The sequence below is a fragment of the Martes martes genome (assembly GCF_963455335.1).
Source record: "Martes martes genome assembly, chromosome: 17".
Taxonomy (NCBI): Eukaryota; Metazoa; Chordata; class Mammalia; order Carnivora; family Mustelidae; genus Martes; species Martes martes.
In genome coordinates, this window is record NC_137905.1 from 40,875,510 (window position 1) to 40,895,743 (window position 20,234).

The 20,234-nt window shown below is 50.5% G+C and overlaps 1 protein-coding gene across 1 annotated transcript in view; it reads right to left on the reverse strand.

The window, feature by feature from the left end:
- PEPD (peptidase D) overlaps positions 1-20,234 on the reverse strand; it is a 108,733-nt gene that overhangs the window by 67,330 nt on the left and 21,169 nt on the right. The window contains exons 5-7 of the mRNA XM_080827687.1: positions 18,173-18,220; positions 16,446-16,507; positions 6,557-6,601 (exon numbers count right to left, since the gene is read on the reverse strand). Coding sequence (XP_080683813.1) covers positions 6,557-6,601; positions 16,446-16,507; positions 18,173-18,220 — 155 coding nt within the window. The remainder of the gene's footprint in view (positions 1-6,556; positions 6,602-16,445; positions 16,508-18,172; positions 18,221-20,234) is intronic.

Consider the following 20,234-nt stretch of genomic DNA (forward strand, 5'->3'; position numbering starts at 1 on the left):
TCTTCCCTGCTCCCAAACCCCAACTCACTGGCACAGGCCGCTCCGCTGTACCTGCACCTGCACGCCCCCCAGGCTCCTCCAGCTCAGCGTGACCCCAACTCCCCCATCTCACCCCACAGCTCCGCCGCACCCGTGCTGCTTCAGACAGGCACCTGCGTGCCCTCCCAGACACCTCCCTGTCATCCATCCGTTGCTCCCACATCCAAAGTGAGGACCAAGGGCTCCAATTCTACCTCCACAACCTCTCTCAGACCCTTGGTTTCTCTCCATCCGGCCCCCACTGCCTCCAGCCTGGACTGCTCTCCGGCCTCTTCTTGCCTGCAGGCCTCTGTGCTCACTGGCAGCGGCTGGGGATCTTTAGGAAACGCAAATGCGACCATGCTTTTCCTTGCTTAAAAGCTTTGGGGGCCTCTAAATGTCCTCCAGATGGAGTTAAAACTATTCACGAGCCTTTCCATTCCGGTCTCCACCACCTACCTCCTCTGCTCACCCCCTTTCACCACCAGCTCCCACCTGACCACACCTTTCTCAAGGTGGGGGAGGAGCTCCCCAAAACCCCTTCCCTAGGTTTCCAGGGCAATCTACAGGAATCCTTGGAGAGCTACCACAGGCCGGACTCTTACATTTAAGTCTCATCCTAAAAAGGCTGTGGTCCTGGGGGGGCAGTGTTGCTTCACCCCAAGGGCTTGGCCCAAAACAGACACACAGGAACCAGGGTTAGAAATAGTACCTGGTCATTGCACCAAAGCTGGAAAATGCCTTACTTCCAGAAATGAGAGCTTGTGGCTCTTTTCAAAGAAGAAAAAGAGGCTTCCTCCACCCCACCCCAGGGGAGTTTGGCAGACAGCGTGGGTTGTCGCTCAGCCAGGCCTGCCCTGCACGGGACAGGGGCACAGCCTGCCCAGGCTCCAGCAGCACAGACTGCCACAGCCACTGCCTTGCCCTGAGCCACATGGCTAGGAAGAGGCAGCCCCAGGACCTGAACCCCAGGAGCCCACGGCACAGGCTCTCCCCATGGCCCCTCCCCGCAGCAGGAGCACCCAGGTCTGCAGAGAGGCCCAGTAAATCAGGCCATTGGCTTCTCCTCCAAGGAGACTTGGTGCCCAAACCACACTCTCTTCCCATCAGAGACACCAGCACTTCCAACCAATGATGCCAAGGCCTGCTTTCCTTCCCAATTTGAATTTGTGGGAGATGACAAACCAGGCCTTTACCTGGTTTACTCAGGACTTATTTTTAAGTCATGTTAAAAAAAAAAAAATCAACCCAAACCAGGACAAATTATGCCACAAAGGCAGTTCTCCAACAAAACCGGCCTGGCCCAACTGAATCCAAGCTTTAAAGGCCCCGAGAACAGGCTCACCTGATTATTCACAGGGCCCTTGGGGTCTAAGCCTTGCCCAGGTCCCAGGCGTCCAGCTTGGCCCAGTTCTCTCCAGGACACAAGCACCAGAAACGGTTTTTATGATGACTGGAAAAAATAACAAGACTTCCCAGCATTCTGCAGTTTCTCCCTATCTTCAGGAAGGATTGACTGCCCCGACTCTGATGCGGCTTTTTCTATGACTCCCGGACATGAAAAGATAAAGAAAAAGAGGATTCCACCATGGTCCAGCCTGTGCTGTCCCAGGCCCTCCAGAATGAGGGCCACCTAGTGTCACACTCAGCCACAGCCTTGTTTGACCCCAGAATGTGTGGGGCTGGGGTAAGAAATACTATCTGCCAGTCTTCTGTCGCCAGGACCAGACCAAGGCCGCCTCCTCCAAGAGGCACCAGAGGACCCAAGCTCGGGACAGGACAACACAGGTGCAGTTAACAGGTTGGGCTAAGAACAGCTCAGGCTCTTTGACGAGCAAGAGGAGGTGGCTGACATGTGCAGGCAATGTCGGCTGTTGTGCAGAGTCCCCAGGCCGGTGGCCCTGCCCGTGATGGGGGAGAAGGCTCCTCCACCACACTGGGCCCAGAGTCCCCTGCAACAGGCCAGAAATGACAAAAACTGGACCCGGCTGAGATTTATTTACGCAATTTGGTTTTTTCCCCTTCGATATGCATAGGTGACGAAGCTGCCTCTGGGCATTAAACCCAGGATTAAGACATTAATTAGCTGAGGTTTGAATGCTCCACTGATTAAAATAGTAGCAAGACAGGATGAAGTATATCCAATAACAGTCTCTAAGCATCCAAGTGCCACCGTGGTGACCAACATCCATTTGAAGGGAGAGGAATTCCATCTCTCCCGGAGATGAATGTGCAGAGGGGCTGGTTGTGTGGGAGCCGGCAGGCAGGAAGTCAAGGCCACAGGACCCCACGTCCGTTCCTTCCACACCGCATGACCTGGTGCCGCAAAGGATAAAATCCCGGCACAACAGGAGGGAGAGAAGGGAAAGAGCTACTTGGAATTACATATCCTCAGGAGGCTCCATCAGTAAGTCCTCTCAAAGAAATTGAAGCCATGAAGACAATGGCGGCTTCGCTCAGCAGTGAGCTAAGTGTGCTTGAGACTTGACGTGGGCCAGACGGACACGGGCTGCCACGGGGAGGGGCATGGGGGAGGGTCCCAGCTCGTGTGCGGCCCGGGGCCCAGTGTGGCTTCTTCTCTGCCTGATGCCCCACAGCCCATCTCCCGCCTTCCGGCACGTGGTCCTTCGAGGCCTCGCTCTGCCCTAGGACCCCCACTGTCCACTTGGCTTTCTTGTTAACGTAGGATTAAATGCCTATTCCTGAGGAGACAAAAAGCAACCCAACTGGAATACTTTTCACACACGCCCCGAGAATCTAGGTCATCATCTACGTACCTTTTCTAATTCGGGACGTGTTACCCGGGACGCAGGATGCTGCCGTGTTTCTGCCCCAGAACCAGCCACACCTCGCCATCTCCCGGGCACAGAAAAGGCAGGGAAGTAGAAACAGATACGCTACCGCGCTGCCTGATTAATACACGCATGACACCTTCACTCTGTAATTAACAGCTCTAAAATCGGCGTGTGACTCAATTTAACACCGTCTCACTTAAAACCCCAGAAGGCGCGTGGCGACCGGGGACGTGCTTGTGGGGCGCTTCCCGACGTACTTCCCCGGGATCCGAGGCACGGAGCTATGAAGACGGCACAGAAGTATCTCCCATTATTTCCTAACCTAACTCCAGATCGATTTAATCACCCGCAGAACGCGAGAGCAGAACCACAGCCTAAATTATGGAAGTGAGATGCCCGCTCTCCAGTCTCAACTTTTGACCTCCACATTCGAACTGCGGTACCCGGCACAAGGAGAGAAATGATCAGTTATGATCTCATGTTTCTGGGGAGCAGTATGATTATAGAGGAATTTACAGGAAATCAAAAAGGCACTGCTCGAGCGAATGGGAAACAATAAAGCAGTCACAGAGAGGAAATGAATGACATCCAAAGAAACAAGGCAGGAAGCGTCCTCTGTGCTGGGAGAGGCTGCTCCTTGCCTCTATCAGACAGGCCCCGGGAGGAACCGCACACCCCCAGCCCAGTGGCTAACGGGGAGGTGGGGTACATGAGTGGGGGGGACATGGAGGGGGATGAAGCTCAGTTGCACAGCCTCAGGCCCCCACCCTCACTATACCCTGGCCTCACACAGAGCCAAGCCGGGCCCTCTGAACACCCCTGCGTGTCCTGTGGTCAAGAGAGGACCGAGAACATGGCTGAAGGTCAGGCAACCCCCCCACTCCCACCCCTCCAGGGCGCTCCTCAGATACACAAGAGGCAGCTCAAGATCCTAGGATCACCCGCCTGGGCTCAGCTCAGCTCCTGGCTTTTTCTCAGGCAAATCCCCTCCTGTGCCTCAAGTTTCCTCATCTGTAGAATGGGGATAATCAGAGCACCTAGCTTAGAGCATAAACAAAATACCTCTTTGAAGAAGGGGACAAGCTTCAAGTGCTTAGCACAGTGCCTTACACACAAGCAGTCTCAAAGGGCGACAGACAGGGGCGCCTGGGTGGCTCAGGCTTCGACCTCAGGTCATGATCTCGGGGTCCTGAGACTGAGCCCTGCATCGGCTCTGCACTCAGTGGGAGTCTGAGGGGATCCTTTCTCCTTCTCCCCCTCCCCCCACTCACATGCACATACTCTGTCTCTCTCTCTCCCTCAAATCAATAAATCTTTTTTTTAAAACAAGCAACAGACATTGTATTAAGCTGAGTCAGCACTTGACTTCTGCTTTCATTCAAGCCTTGAGCCATCACCTATCAAGGGAGAGCACTTCTGCTTTGCCCGTGAGGAAACCAAGGCTCAGCGCTATAGGCTGAAATGGGTCTCCCTCCAAAATGGAAACGTTGAAGCCGAGCCTCCGATGTGCTGGTACTCAGAGGTGGGGACTTGGGAGGCGAACAGGTCATGCAGGCAGAGCTCTCATGAATGGGACTGGCAAGACTTATAAAAAAGAGACCCCAGGGGCGCCTGGGTGGCTCAGTGGGTTAAATCCTCTACCTTCAACTCAGGTCAAGGTCTCAGGGTCCTGGGATGGAGCCCTGCATCGGGCTCTCTGCTCAGCAGGGAGCCTGCTTCCTCCTCTCTCTGCCTGCCTCTCTGCCTACTTGTGATCTCAGTCTGTCAAATAAATAAATAAAATCTTAAAAAAATAATAATAAAATAAAATAAATAAAAAAAATAAAAGAGACCCCAGAGAACGCCCGCCTCTTCTGTCCTGTGAGGACACTGTGGGAACACGGCCATCTAGGGACCAGGAAGTGGGCTGTCACCAGACACTGAGTCTGCCACCACCTCGGTCTTGGACTTCCCAGGTTCTAGAACTGCAGAAGCACATTCCTGTTGTTCAGGAGCCACCCGCCACGGTAACTGTTATGGCGGCCCGAAGGGTCGAAGACACGTGGTGAAACTTCACAAACTAGGTATTACCTCATCACCACTGGCAGAGAGAACAGGCTCAGAACACTTAAGTGACTTGCCGAGGGGTACGGGCTGGGGTTAGAGTTTGATGTGCCTGAGTAGCTGGTTTTTCTGTCACCTCAGGCAGCCCCTCTCCATGGGGCCTACATGGAGGGGGAATGAAAGCATGCAGGACACGGGTGCCCAAAGATGTGTCAGTCGATCATACCTTGACGTCACAGAAAACCCCACCCTCCCGGAAACGAGGGCCCAGCCTGCCATTCCACCCAGAACCCTTCGTTCCCTTCTTCCAAGAGGGCAGAGGGCACCATGGATCTCACTTGAGAATGACTGCGGTCACTACAGAGGCCAGAACCCACGCTATTAAAACACACCCTTGAGGCAGTAAAGACAATGTGACATTTCTAAAATAGTTCTACTGCCATCAAATGTCAAATTTGTTCTGCTGCCGGCTTTGAAAAAGTTGGGAGGTATTCTTATGAATGCAGAATCCACCTCAGAGCCTTGGAAATGTCGCTAGAATGAAAGCAAAGTTCCAAAGTAATAAACTAATGACTTCTCCCTCAGGAGACGCTGGAGCGTACAACTCAGCACAGTCTCCAAAGCACCCGAACTGTAAGTGGCCAGGAGGGACTGTCACACGTGGGGTGTAAGTGGGTTACGGGCCCATTCCTGAGTATCCAGGATTTGTTCTTCTGTCAGCTGGGAGCTGCAGAGGGCAAACAAGAAACAAGAAAAGGTGGCTGTGTACCAAAAGGACACAGGCCCTGTCCTCAGAGCGTGTGTGGCTGCCGAGAAAGTTCCCACGGTCAGTACCGATGCCTATGACGGCACTCCGATTTCCACCACTGGCCCAGCCTCGCTCCCATTGGAACCTGCTTCAGACTGCTCTTCCCAGGTATCCCCATCCCGGTGACACACTACCCAGCTGTTCAGGACAAAAAACTGGAGTTAGCTTCAACTCCAGCCTTCACTCACGTCACAGCCAGCACCTACCAAGAGTGTTCCCCTTGCCCACCACTCTGCTCTCAACTCTGTCACGGTACCCTTCCACGACCACCTGGATCCTGCAGCAGCCTCCTAACTAGCAACCTGTTACCTCTCTTGCCCTAAAACTGAGGCCAAAATGACTGCTTGGGTGGGAGGGCCACTTCCAAGGCCTACAGAGGTGATGCCCAACCTGAGAAAGTTTACCCCTCTGTGAACCAGCAGAAACCAAGTGTGCTGCAGGTATGGACGGGCTGCCAGTATCAGCAAGGAAGGAACGGAGGCAACAGAAGAACATGTACAACAGGATGCCAACTTGTCAGGACACAGAAGCAACATGAGGAAAACATGTTTACCTTTCTGGTAATAGGATTATGTGTGATGTTTATTTTCACTCTTTTCATTATCTACTCTAACTGACCATATGAGTATGGCTCATTCATGGCAAGAGTTTTCAAAAGTCTCCTAAATAAAAGATGAGAGAAATTTAACTGACATTCAAGTGACTCAGGCCCTTTTGGAAAATCAGACCAACTCTCTCTCTCTCTCTCTCTCTCTCACACACACACACACACACACATACACAGAAGAGAGTTGTTCTGGGGACCATCTTGTCTGAGGTGGCAGTGACAGGGTCTCTCAGCTTTCTGAGAGGAGCACAACAAACAGCCAAAGTAGCCACGGGCAATACTCACCACTCCACAATTTCCGGATGAAGAATGGTATTATTGACGTTAAACCTGTAGAGGAAAAACAAATCAAGCCTATTAGTTCAATGGTCTATCATCTCCCTGCAAGAAATACCAAGGCAAACCAAGAAAGGACATGACCCAGAGAGGGCCCCAAGCTTTAACTTCATGACTGTCTGTCCCACAGAAGGCCTGCTGCTCACTTCCTGAAGCAGACTTGCAGCCAGGCCAAATGCTCTAAATGCAGTTAGAGAACAAGCTGCTCGGCTGCAGAACACCACCCTCCACTCTTGGTAGGTGGACCTAGCTGCCATAGCCTCCTCTGTCAAGTACACCAACATACACACAATAGGAGTCCCAGGAGAAAAGGAGAAAGATAAAGGAGAAGAATTTTGGTGGGGGGAGGGGAGGGGAAGGCCTCAAACTTCAACAATTTAGTGAAAAACATGAATCTATACATCTACAAAGCCCAATAAACTCCATAAAGGATAAATCCCAAGAGACCCACACTAAGACGTATAATCTAACTGTCAAAAGACAAAGATAAAATCCTGAAAGCAATAAGAGGAAAAAAAATGCATGACATATGAGGAATTCTCAGTAAGATAATGGCTGATTCCTCATCAAAAACTATAAAGTCCAAAAGGCACTAGGATGAAAGGGGGGAAAAATGTGTCAACCAGAATTCTATATCCAGCAAAGCTATGATTCAAAAATGAAAGAAAAATTAAAACAGTCCCAGATAGACAAAAATACAGAATTCATCGCTAGAAGACTTATCCTACCAGAAATGCTAAAGGGAATCTTTCATACTGTAGTGAAGAACACAAGAGTAACTTGAATCCACATAAGAAAAAAAGGGCATCGATAAAAGTAATTACATAGGCAAGTAGAGAGACGGGGTAAATGTATTTTTTTGGAACTCCTTTCTCCACCTCTCTGACTTAAAAGACAACCATATAAAGCAATAATCGTAAGTCTGTATTGACCAACGGAACAGGTGAAGATGCAATCTGTACGCGACAACAGCACAAGGGAGGGGACAACATGGAGCTCTATGGAAGCAAAGCTGTTGTACGCTACCGAAATGAAGTTGACATTAATGCAAACTAGACTGTTGCAAGTTTAAGAGGTCATTTGTAATCCCCCAGGTAACAACTAAGAAAATAATTAAGACATACAGAAAAGGAGATGAGAAAGGAATGTACTGCAAAAAATCAATTAAGCACAAAAGAAAGTGGTAATGGAGAAGCTGAAGAACAAAAATGACATATGACAATACAGAAACTAATAACAAAATGGCAGAAGGAAGTCATTCCTTATCAGTAATTACTTTAGATGTAAACAGATTTGATTTTCCAATTAAAAGGCAAGGACTGGCAGAAGGAATTAAAAGACATATGAGACAAGTAAACGCTCTAAAAAGACACACTTCAGAGTCAAAGACACAAATAGGTTGAAAATGAAAGGATGAGAAAAGGTGTATATACGCAAACAGAAACCAAAAGGGAGCTGGAACAGCTCTATTCACATCAGACAAAATAAGGCTTAAGACAAAAAAAAATTTTTTTACTAAAGATAAGGACGTTTTATACAAATTAAAAGATCAATTCATGAAGAAGTCATAATAATTATGAGCCTATACGCACCTAACAACACAGTCCCAAGATAGAGGAATCAGAAACTGACAGAACCGAAGGGAAAACAATTAACCCCACAATATCTGGAGACTTCAGTGCTCCGCTTGCAGTAATGGACAGAACAACTAGATGGAAGACTGACAAGGAAACAGGAGACGTGAGCAACACTGTAAACCAACTAGACCTAACAGACATCTCTAGACTACACCACCCCACAGGGGAATACCCATTTTCTCAAGTGCACATGGAACATTCTCCAGAACAGATCATACGCTAGGCCATAAAACAACTCCCAACAAACTTATAAGGACTGAAATCTTATTGAGTGTGTCCTCCAAGCACACTGGAATGAGATTAGAAATCAATAACAGAAGAAAGATTCACTCATCTGTGGAAATTACATTTTACACTCTTAAATAACCAATAGGTCAATGAAGAAATCACAAGGGAAAACTAAAAATACGCTGAGACAAATGGAAACAAAAGCACAACATACCAAGACCTACAGAATGCAGCAAAAGTAGTGCTTACAAGGAAGTTAACAGCCAAAAATAGCGATGTTAAAAAGGAAGAAAATGATCTCAAACCAATGACCTACTCTTCTACCTTAGGAAACTAGAAAAAGAAGCACTTCGGTGGCTCAGTTGGTCAAGCACCAGACTCCTGAGTTCAGCTCAGGTCATGATCTCAGGGTCGTGAGATCAAGCCCCACATCGGGTTCCATCCTGAGCGTGGAGCCTGCCTGGGATTCTCTCTGTACCTCTCTCCCTCTGCCCCTCTCCCCCAACACATGTGTGTGCCCACTTTCTCTCTCCCTCTCACAAATATAAATCAAAATCTTTTAAAAAGAAACTAGAAAAAAGAGGAAATTAAACCCAAAGCAAGCAGAAGGAATAGAACAATAAAGATTTGAGCAGAAACAAGTGAAATAGAAAATAGAAAAACAGTAGAGAAAAATCAATGAAATAAAAGTTGGTTCTATGAAAAGATCAACAAAATTGGCACTTTCAGACTGACCAAGAGACAAAGAGAAGGCTCAAATTACTGAACAGAAATGTTTAAAAAAGGGTGGGGGGACATTATTACTGATTTAACAAAAATTAAAAGGATTAAAGGATTATAAGAGAACAACTGTGTGGCAATAACTGGATAACTGAGATGAAAAAGACAAATTTTCCAGGGTGCTGCAGTTAAGCATCTGCCTTCAGCTCAGGTCATGACCCCAGTGTCCTGGGATAGAGCCCCATATCTGACTCCCTGATCATCGGGGAGTCTGCTTCTCTTTCTTCTTCTGCCTCTCCCCCTGCTTGTGCTGTCTTTCTCTCTCTTTCAAATAAATAAATAAAATCTTAAAAAAAGAAAAACTCCTAAAGACACAAACTACCAAAACTGATACAAGGAAAAAAAAATCCAAATAGACCCATGACGAGTAAAGAGACTGAATTAGTAATCAAAACCTTCTCACAAAGAAAAGCCCTGGATCCAATGCCTGCATCATGAATACCAAATGCTTAAAAACGAATTGACAACAATCCTTCTTTAACTCTCACTAAGACTAGAAGAGGAAGGAACATTTCAACTCATTCTACAAGCTCGGAATTATCCTGATACCAAAACCAAGACATCACAAGAAAACTACAGGTGGAAATCTCTCATGAACATTGGCACCAAAAAACCTTCAACAAAATACTAACAAACAAAATCCATCAAACATACACCATGACCAAGTTGGGTTTATCTCAGGAATGTGGTTACTTCAACAGACAAAAAGAATCAATATAATACACCATACTAAAAAAATTTAAAACAAAAACCACATAGATGTAGAAAAAGGATCTTATAAAATCCAACAACCTTTTGTGATAAAAACACTAGTTTTTATCTAGGAAGAGAAGGGTACTTCTTCAATCTGATAAAGGTATGTACAAAAAACACACAGCCTATGTCATAGTTCATGGTCAAAGATCAGAAGCTTTCCCCTAAGATGAGGAACAAGGCTCTTCCTCTCCACTTCTGTTCAACACTGCACACAAACATTTATCATAGTCATCATACATTGGAAGTTTCAACAATTTTCAAAGCACTAAGATACAGAAAATGCTCACTGATTACAGTAGAATTAAACTAGAAATCAGTAACATGAAGAAAACTGTAAAATCCCAATTTGTTTGCAAATTAACCAACAGACTTCTAAAGACTCGCTGTTCAAAAAAACAAAACAAAACAAAACAAAATTAGAAAATAAAAGTGTGAAATGTCACAATGCCCAGACGAAAACTGATAGCTCTAAATGCATTTGGTGGAAAAGAACATTGAAAACAATGATCTATGTGGCACCTGGGTGGCTCAGATAGTTAAGCATCTGCCTTCAGCTCAGGTCATGATTTCAGGGTCCTAGAATTGAGCCCCATGTTGGGCTTTCCGCTCAGCAGGGAGTCTGCTTCTCCCTCTCCTTCTGTCTCTCCTGCTTGTGCTCTCTCTCAAATGAATAAATAAAATCTTAAAAAAAAAAAAAAAGAAAGAAAGAAAGAAAAGAAAACAAAGATCTAAGCTCCTATCCCCAAGCATGACCCTTTCTTTTCTCTCAAGAAGCTAGAGAAAAAACAAATCTAAAGAAATGAAAAGGAAATTAGAAAGCACAGAAATCAATGAAATAAAAGGCAAACATAAAGAAAAATCTATAAAGCCAAAAGTTGTTCTTTGATAAGATAAACATAATGGAAAAGGGGACCCCAAGAGACAAAAAGATCAGGTCGGGGTACATCATGTGTGACCCAGAGCTCAAGCTGGCAGTGAGAAAGCTGGGGAAGCCTGGCATGGCCCAGCACAAAATGCAGGCCTCGGCAGAGAAGCCGGGGCAAGCCTTCAACCCCCTGGATTCTGACCCTGTTCCATCTCGGGTCAGGATATCACACATAGGGCATGTTGGCTCATGACCAAGCAGAGACTCTACTTGGCCCCCGTTACTGATGTTTGAAAACACCTGTCTAATGCCGTGGTTATGCAGCTGACACCCCCACTGCTGGCTGAGCCCACTGAAGAAGGAAGGACAAAGGAGAGAAGTGGGAAGGGGGCATTAGCAGCCTGGGAGGATTCCAGATCTCCAAAGCTTTGGGGACTCCTAAGTACACAAATAAGACCAACTCAAAGTCACCTGAATTGTTGTACAATCAAAGCCCTACTTGTGAAATATCAAAGAGACCACAGGCAGCCAACATGGTTCAGAGTCAAGAACAGAGCAGCAGATGACATAAATCAAGATGACAACACAGACTCTGCCTCCCATTTCCCCAAATGTCACTTTGACGTTAGGAAAAGCAATGGCCTGTCTACTCAGCAGGCAAACACAGCAGTAAAATTTCACTTTACAAAATGTACGTACACATACCAACATGCTCCTACGGACACATGAGCAGCAAAGTGACCCAGCACACAAACACAGCTGCAAACACAACAGATACGATGAACACACACCCAGGCAGGCATGTATTTCGGAAGAGGCACAGGCAGACACACACAGACGTATATGGGGTGCGTGCACACACACAAGTGTGCGTGCGCATGCACACACAGAGACACACCCAGACAGGCATACGCTTAGACTAATACATAAAGATCCCCACTAACTATACACACATGCAGAAACACACAGACCCACACAAAAGGGTACTCAGATACAAAAATAGAGAAACATTCAAGACACACGGGAGAGTCCAAAAGGCATTCCCCACAGTGTTGACAGGGTCTAACTTGGAGTGAAGAAATTCAGATATTCCTTGCTTTTGCCTCTGTTCTAGTCAGCATTTTCTCTAGCGAGCATGTATTCATTTGGGTAAAAACAACAACAAACCCACGGATGCCTATGAGGGTCGGTTCGGCCTGAGGGACAGGTCACAAAGGGTGAGTGGGATGGGCCCAAATGCCCCTGCCCCTTGCCTTCCCCCTGCAGTTTCTAACCCCAGAAAGAAGGTGAGGCCCGCTGGAGAACATGCCCCACAAGGCTCCCCCACTGCCCTCCCCTGCTAGGTGCTGGGCTGGGTTCCTGTGTCCCCCTGGAGATCCCATGGGCCATAATGAGAAGCTCAAGTTACACTCAACTCTACCTTGATACGCAAGTTAACCACAAAGCCAAGTCCCTCACCACCACCACCACCACACACAGACCGGAATTTTGCTGTGATCACTAGGTTTTAACAAAGTCCCTCTCTTTCCTGGGTTTAAAAATTCCCATCTTTGAATATTGATATCCTTACATCAGCAACCCCCAAATTCAGCCATTTCATATTTAACTGTTTATTTAAATGGAATTAATTTGTAACCAATTGTCTTCAAATATGCAAGGCAATTTAAGTAAATGCCAAAAGATAAGAAATATGCTTATCCTGAATAACCAGCTGATATAAAATATTGACCATATTTCTCTCTCAGACAACAACGCAAAACTGAGCCCTCAGCAGCTCCCTGCCCTGGCCCAGGGCTCCTGGGCAGTCTGTGGGCTTCTGGGGAACTGTCTCCTGCCAGGAAGGCACCTCCAGGGGCCACCTGGCCCTGCAGATTGTCTTCTCCTCCACGGTCAGCCTCTCTCTCTCTCTCTCTCTCAGGACAACCTTCTCCAAAGCCTACCTCCTCAGACGCTAGCAAAGATTTATCATGTCTGCCTTTGCTCCCAGGCTACAGGAACCAACTGCTCCAGGCAGCCATGGGAGGCAGCCCGCAGAGAGAGGACCCATGCCCTCCTTACCGCACCCCTACCCTCTTCACCTCAGCTCCGGCTAGCCCCAGCCACAGAACAGCCCTGGCCATGCCCTCAGCAGGACCTGGCAAGGAACACCTGACCCCAATCTCCAGCTAGAGCCCATGGGGTGTCTGATCCTTCCACGCCTCCTGTGGGAGCTCTCTCTGCTCCAGTGTGACCACACATGGAGCTGTGGCCTGGGTCAGAGCCCAAACTCAGCACGAAGCCCAGCTGACTATCACCGCCTGATTCTGTCACACCAGGGAAAACAGAGATGCCCTTTTTGGTGACCCCATGGGCTGTGCGCCACAGGGAAATCTCGGTGCATGTCAACCGCCCCCACCCCACTCCTCTCCTCTGGTTCTGTCTGCTCCCGGTTCTCCACCATCCTCACCAGCATGAGCCCGAGAACACTCCCTGCCACGGGCATCAAGTGGCCTGTCCCTGATCTGAGGAGCCTGAGAGTTCTAAGGTCTCCCAGGACCAAACCCACAGCACCACCAACGTCACAGACCCAGAAGCAGCCAATGCTGAGGAGCCAACTTGGAGAGAGGGTCACAGGCAACTGCACAACTGGACAAGCACCCAGGAGGTCTGGACTGGGCAGACAGGTGAGGCCACTGTTCCACGAGAAGCTCCTTTCTCCCCTAGGACCAAGGGACAAAGGTCACCTGGGATGGCCCAACAGCATAAACCTAGAGCCCGAACTTCTGCCACAGCAGGTCAATCAAAAATCCAAGACATGGGGCACCTGGGTGGCTCAGTGGGTTAAAGCCTCTGCCTTTGGCTCGGGTCGTGATCCCAGGGTCCTGGGATCGAGCCCCGCGTCGGGCTCTCTGCTCCGCAGAGAGCCTCTTTCCTCCTCTCTCTGCTGCCTCTCTTCCTACTTGTGATCTTTGTCTGTCGAATAAATAAATAAAATCTTAAAAAAAAAAAAAAGTCCAAGACATGAGGTGTTTCAGAGACGTTCAGAAGGGTCAAAACCCAAATTTCCAGGAATAAGATGCTTTGCTAGGGCAGCAAGAAGCAACCGGTGATAGACACCGACGGAAAGTAGGACAATAGCAAGCCTACCTTGCTTAGGAAACAGGCTATTATTACCCACAGCAAACAGCTGGAGACACGGCAGGCAGGCGAACGTGGCTGAGCAGATGCAGCCCTAAGGACAATGGCAGAAGCCACGAGGGGACCGCGTCGAGGTGCTGGCAGCCAGGTGAGTGGGAGGTGGGGGACTGAGCAGCACCCAAGAGCCCGCAGTACAGACAGGACCTTCCAGCAGGCAGCTGGAGGCAGAGACCGGGGTCCAAAGGTGTATCTGTGGCATGCAGGGTAGGGCACCCACCACAGGTTCCTACCCCAAAGGGAACCTGAGGGCCGAGCTACTCGAAGTGGGCCCCAGAGGGAAGGGAGGGGGGACCACAGGCGGGCCAGGTACTCTGAAGCAGAGAGACACATGGAAGGGCTCTCACCAGCGGCGTGTCAGCCATGCTGGGGACCAAGCCCCCAGCACTGGCCTGCGGGGGCAGGCTCTCGGCCCATCAGGGAGGGGACGGGGAGTCCCCCAGAGTCAGCCCCATCTGGACTGGACTACAGATCAGAGAGGGACCAGCCAGGGCCTGGGGAGCACAAGCAAGGTTAAGGCAGTGCCTGGCTTCCCAAAACACCTTCCAAATGCCGGGTGGGGTGGGGGTTGGGCAGCACACAGGCTCCTCCAGGCTCTTGGTGGAAGCTGAGGGGTCCCACGGAGCAACAGGGACCAGAGGCTGAGGTCTGCATACGTTCATGGCAGGACTCCTTCTAGGGAAGAGGCCTCCGCTTCCATGGCCCACTGACCGTGACAGCCCTGGAATCTTCCCACGCCTCCTCTCTGGGAAAACCTGGGGAACGGCCAGCAGTGCTCTGCTCTCAGGGGCCACATCCAGAGCTCCCTCCCATATGTGCCACACCACCTGCCAGATCCGTTCCCGGGGTGCTGGGGAGGCAGTCTCGGCACCAGAAGCCTCTGGAGGGGGCAGGTGAAGAACCCGCAACTCACGGACACTGGGAATCTTCTGATCAGTGATCCCGAAGTCCACCTGGCCCACTGCACAGATGCAGAGACCAAGGCTAGGGGAGCAACAGGGCTGCATGGGGATGTGCTTGTGAATGAGTGAACACCTGTTTCCTGGGCATCAGCTCCATGCCAGGCTCTGGGGGAGGGCAGGATCCCGTCCCCCCACCCCCATGGCAAGCCCCAGCAACACCATTACGCATGAGGGTGCTGAAGCTCAGAGGGCAAGCTCTGTTAAGGTCAAAGCACTAGTCTGCGAGGTGACCATGAGGGCTCCCTCCTCCCACTCAGGGCTCTCCCCACGAGGCAGAGACCTAGGGAGGCTGGTGGGGCCAGCCTGTGGGAACCCAGATGCTGGTGCTGGTTGAGGCAGGCCGTGCTGGGGGACCAGGGGAGGCTGGGCCCAGGCCTTTCGCTCTGCTCTGGGGCCGGGCGGGGTTGGGGGGTGTTGGCGGGGGGGGGGGGTGGGTGCAACAGGCACGTGGAATGGCAGCTCCAAGGCCAACATTTCAAGGAACGAGCACGTGGCTACTCTGGGGAAATTCCCAAGAGGATGCAGGGATTTGAGCAATGAGAAGCAAACGGGATACTCGCCCCCATCCCATCACTCTTATCATTGGGGGAGTGATACATATTTATGAGCTCATAATCCTTCCTAATCACCCCTACATCACACAGACACACCAACTCCCTGTGGCTCAGGCTCATACATAATGATAAGGCACTTCCTTTGCACCGCCTCGGTCCACGAAAGGACGACAGGACGCAGTGGCGCAGACTGAGTGTGGTGGGGGAGGAGCTGGGGATGGAGGCCCAGGATCAAGGCTGGGGAGCAGTCCACACTCCCCCCCAAGGGCTCCTCTGCCACCGCCTGGGGCCCCACAGACCCCCCAGGGCCAGTCCCCAGCTGGTCTGGGGACACAGCCCAGCTGGCAGGAAGCACTCTCCAAGGGCCTTGGTGTAAGGGAGACAAGGAGGGCAAGGTGCCCCACTTCGGCCCCACATCTGCCTTCCTGCCTGGAGAGGGCCAGGAGGGGGAGTGGGGTCTAGCTCCGGCCTGGAGCTAAACGAGGGAGCGAGGGCAGTAAGGGGGTCCCTAGCTGAGACTGGGGCAACAGAGGACTCAGGCTGGGAGAAGTCAGTGCCAGGACTGAGGGGAGGGGCTGAGAAGAGTAAAGACCACACTGCTGAGAGGAGGCCTCTAGAGGGAGAGCAGGCCTCCTCACCCCCCACACGCTCCCCAAGCCCGGGCCAGTCGGCACTCACACTGTGGAGCTCAACAGAGAAGCAGAAGTTGAAGTGATATTAGGCAAATTATTTTTCTAAACATTTCCTCAAAATACATGATCCGACCCCTTAGCATCCTCCTGTTCATGTATTTTGTGTCTAGCTTGCACACAGGGCAAGGCCTGCTGGTGAAGAGGTGAGCGGGGGGAGAAGGGAGACCATTCCAGGGGCCCCGGGACTCACTTGCTGATGCCCTCGAAGGAGGCCTCCCGGCACACGCTGCCGCTGTCCGTGTTGACGCCACGCTGCAGAGACACGGGGAGCATGAAAGGCAAACTCAGCACATGGGGCCACCCCACAGGGTCCCCACCACCTGCAGGGGATGGCCTGCCTCCTCCATCCAGCCTCAGGAGCCCCCATTCCAGCCCAGCAACTCATCCCTTCCTGCCGTTCAGGTAACTCCCAGCCAAGCCTGCCCTCCCACCCCTGCACAAAGGCAAGCTGTCCATTCTCTGCCGCAGCTTGAACATGGAGGAAAGGAAAGGGATACACAAACAGCATCCCAGGGGAATGAAAGCCTCCTCCATCAGACCAGTTTGCTGAAACTGGCTCAGGCTGTGCAGGCACAGTTGGGGTTACAAGACTGCTCTCCCCGCCACACCATCTACTCTCCCAGGCTGGCCCCGTCTCCCTCAATGCACACGAGTATGCACACACTTCCCACTGACAGGGCCCAAAAAGCTCGGTCAAACCCAGCCCTCCCAGAGACGTGGGAAGGACCCAACTCTGGCGTGATGGGCACTTCTCAGTGACACCACAGAGCTGTGGTACCTCCCTGTCCTTTCCCTGACTGGGAGGAGACCCCAAGTGGAACTCAGACAGGAGAGGAGACAAAAGGGGACTCAGAGAAAAGCATGTCATCCCCAGAGAGGCAAGGCATTCTAAACTACCCTTCCTCCTCAAGAATGACAGGCCAACATTGAATAATGCCCCCTAAAGAAAACACACTGGGCCATCTCCAACCACAATCATCTCACGTAATCTTCCTGCTCGGCCATCAAAACAGCAGAGCGGAAAAGAGACACCGTGTGAAGTGCTTTAAAAAAAATTAATAAATTAAAAAACAAACAAATAAAAGAACCAAGAAGAACTATTTCTGAAAAAGAATCGATGAACGAGGGAGAGAAGGGTCACTTTCGGAGGGAAGAATAGTTGTACACGCTCCATATTTGAACTTCCCAAGGTCGAGAAAGTGCAAGAAAGCAGGCTTCTTCTCTGAGCCATTTCACAGCCTGAGGACCCCCACAGCCCTATGTAAGTCACCCAGGGCCTCCTGTGCACCCCAACCCACCCCCAGGCCATAGCAGACCCTTGGTCTAAATTCTAAATCTGATGCCCAACAACAACCTCGCAGACACACACCACGGTGTGACTTTTAAAATCCTATTAACAGGGGCGCCTGGGTGGCTCAGTTGTTTAAAGCCTCTGCCTTCGGCTCAGGTCATGATCCCAGGGTCCTGGGATCAAGCCCCGCATCAGGCTCTCTGCTTAGCAGGGAGCCTGCTTCCTTCTCTCTCTCTCTCTCTCTGCCCGCCTCTCTGCTTACTTGTGATCTCTGTCAAATAAATAAATAAAATCTTTAAAAAAAAATCCTATTAACAATAGAGAAGACGCAGTGGAACATACTGATACCCTTATCCACAAACTCCACAACTCAGCCTGACACAAATATACCCTCCAGCTGCGTCTTAACCCTTGGAGTAGGCGTGGTGTCTTCCGCCAGGACCCGGCCCATCCCAGGGACACTGGAGGATGGAGGACGTGGTCCCGGTTGTATTCAGCCACCCTGAATGACGTGTCACTACTTGTTACTGATGACCATTCCTCCTGTTTCCCAATCCTCTGCAGGGGCAGGAAGCTCCCTAAAACCCTTCCCCATGGTGCCTGGCCCCTGGACACCAGCCACTTACCAAAGTGAGGAGGACAGAGGGGTTCTGCGACGTCAGGACGCTGGCGATCTGAAAGGTCAGAAAAAAATTCCACTTTAGAACAACCACAAAGACATCTGATAGAGATGACAACGCCACCATGGCTTAATGACGGCAGCTCATGTTTATGGAGCTGGTTGTAAAAACAGGCGGTGATATTGTTGTCCCCATCCTGCAGATGAGGAGACTGAGACTTGCGGATGCCGGAGGACTTCTGAACGCCACATGGTTATCAAGTGGCAGACAGGGATAGACACCTACACCAGGCACAGCTTCCCACATGCCTCTGGGTCCCACAGACATCCCAGGCTTCATACCACCAGACCCGCCCAACTGACCCCCACCCCTGCCCGGAGGCCAGCACCTCTGTACATCCGCTCCCTCCTGAAAGACCTGTTCCTACTACGTCTCAGGCACCGATCCCAACAGCCTTCTGTCCCCAGGGCAGACACCTTCCTCCCTGCCCCCCCATGCAACTCCTAGACTTCGTGGAGGAAGCTTCCCCTGACCCCACCCTCTGTCCCCGATCGCGCGTCCCCACTCTCCATCCCTGTTCCACCTTGACCCACTCAGGCCTCGCATCCCTGCATTCTGGCTGCTTCCTATCCCAGCCCCATGAATGAGTGTGCCATGCAACCTCGTCTCTCCGTGCCTCTGCTCGGGCTCTGACCCCTGTCTGGAATGCCTCCTCCCCGCTCATCAACAGTACTCACAAGTGAGGCCCTTTGTTCCCCAGGCAGGTTCTTCACTCCCTCATCTCCTGCCCTATTCCCTTGGCAAAGTGCCCACCACGCTGCTTTAGCTGTGACATTTGTACCCGAGAGCGCCAAGCACCCTGGCGGGAGCACTTTCTTCCTCTCCAGGCCCCCCACACCGCAGTCTGCCCTGCAGCTTGGTTACCGAGGCCCCTGCTGCAGCTGAGCCCCCCGTTCCCACCCGAAACTCATTTGAGCCCTGACATGGGCGAGCGTGAGAAGGATTTGTTGTTTGTTGTTTTAACAGCTTTCCTGAGCTATCACTGACATGCTCTACAATGCACATATTGAAAGTGCACATTTTGATAAGTTTTGACATATGTATATACATGTTTTTTAATACTGAGAGGCTCCCAGAGAAAACCTAGAATATACTGAAAATTGAACGATGGTAAAACACACCTACAATCTCATCCCCAGAGACTTTTTATCTCTGCACATGAAAACAAAGATCTGTAATGATATCTGGATCCTATGAAGTTACACACTTCACTTGCTTCCTGAGATGAAGTATTCTCCAACCGCGTGATTTTTACCAGTCACTACCGGCCGGGGAGGGGAAATGCCCAGTGAGCGCTGATCATGGCCGTGGCCTGGGCTGGTCACTCCAGGCATCATCTCATCTAACCACCCGGGAAGCTGGGGTTACTCATGTCCAGATTTCACAAATGAGAAAACAGACTGGTTCAATCATTTGCCCAGGTTCAGTTACAAATGAGCAGAGGCCAGAGCTGAACGTACGGCTGTATGGCTCTCTCCATGGACATGGCACAGTTCATTCATTCATGCCTCTACCAGACACTTTAATAACTTCCAACGATTAACTAGCAAAAGTGATGCCTCGACGAACACTCTTCTAGATAAGTCTATTTCCTTAACACAAATCCCTTTAAAAATGTATTTCCTTAAAAAAAAAAAAGAGAGAGAGAAAGAGAGACTCGGTGACACCTCTGGGTGAAAAACCACATGCTTCCTTGAGGTTTTTGATGCTGGTGGCCAGACAATTCTCCAGATGTGCGCCAACCACCCTCCCCCAACGGTGCACAAGGCCCCGCATCCCCGGACCCTCCTCTCTGACTCTGGAACTGCAGACCCCCAACCCCCTCCCCCACCCCGGCCTCTGTGCTGCACACATCAACAGCTCAGCTGAATCCCTGCCACTCCTGAACGCCCTCCTGGAAGAGGAGGGACTCATTAGAAGGATTAAGAGCCGTGCGTGTCGGGCCTCTGGGTGTGTTGCCACGTTGACATGAAGGGTCTCCATTCATGGGCACAGAACAGCTCTGTCA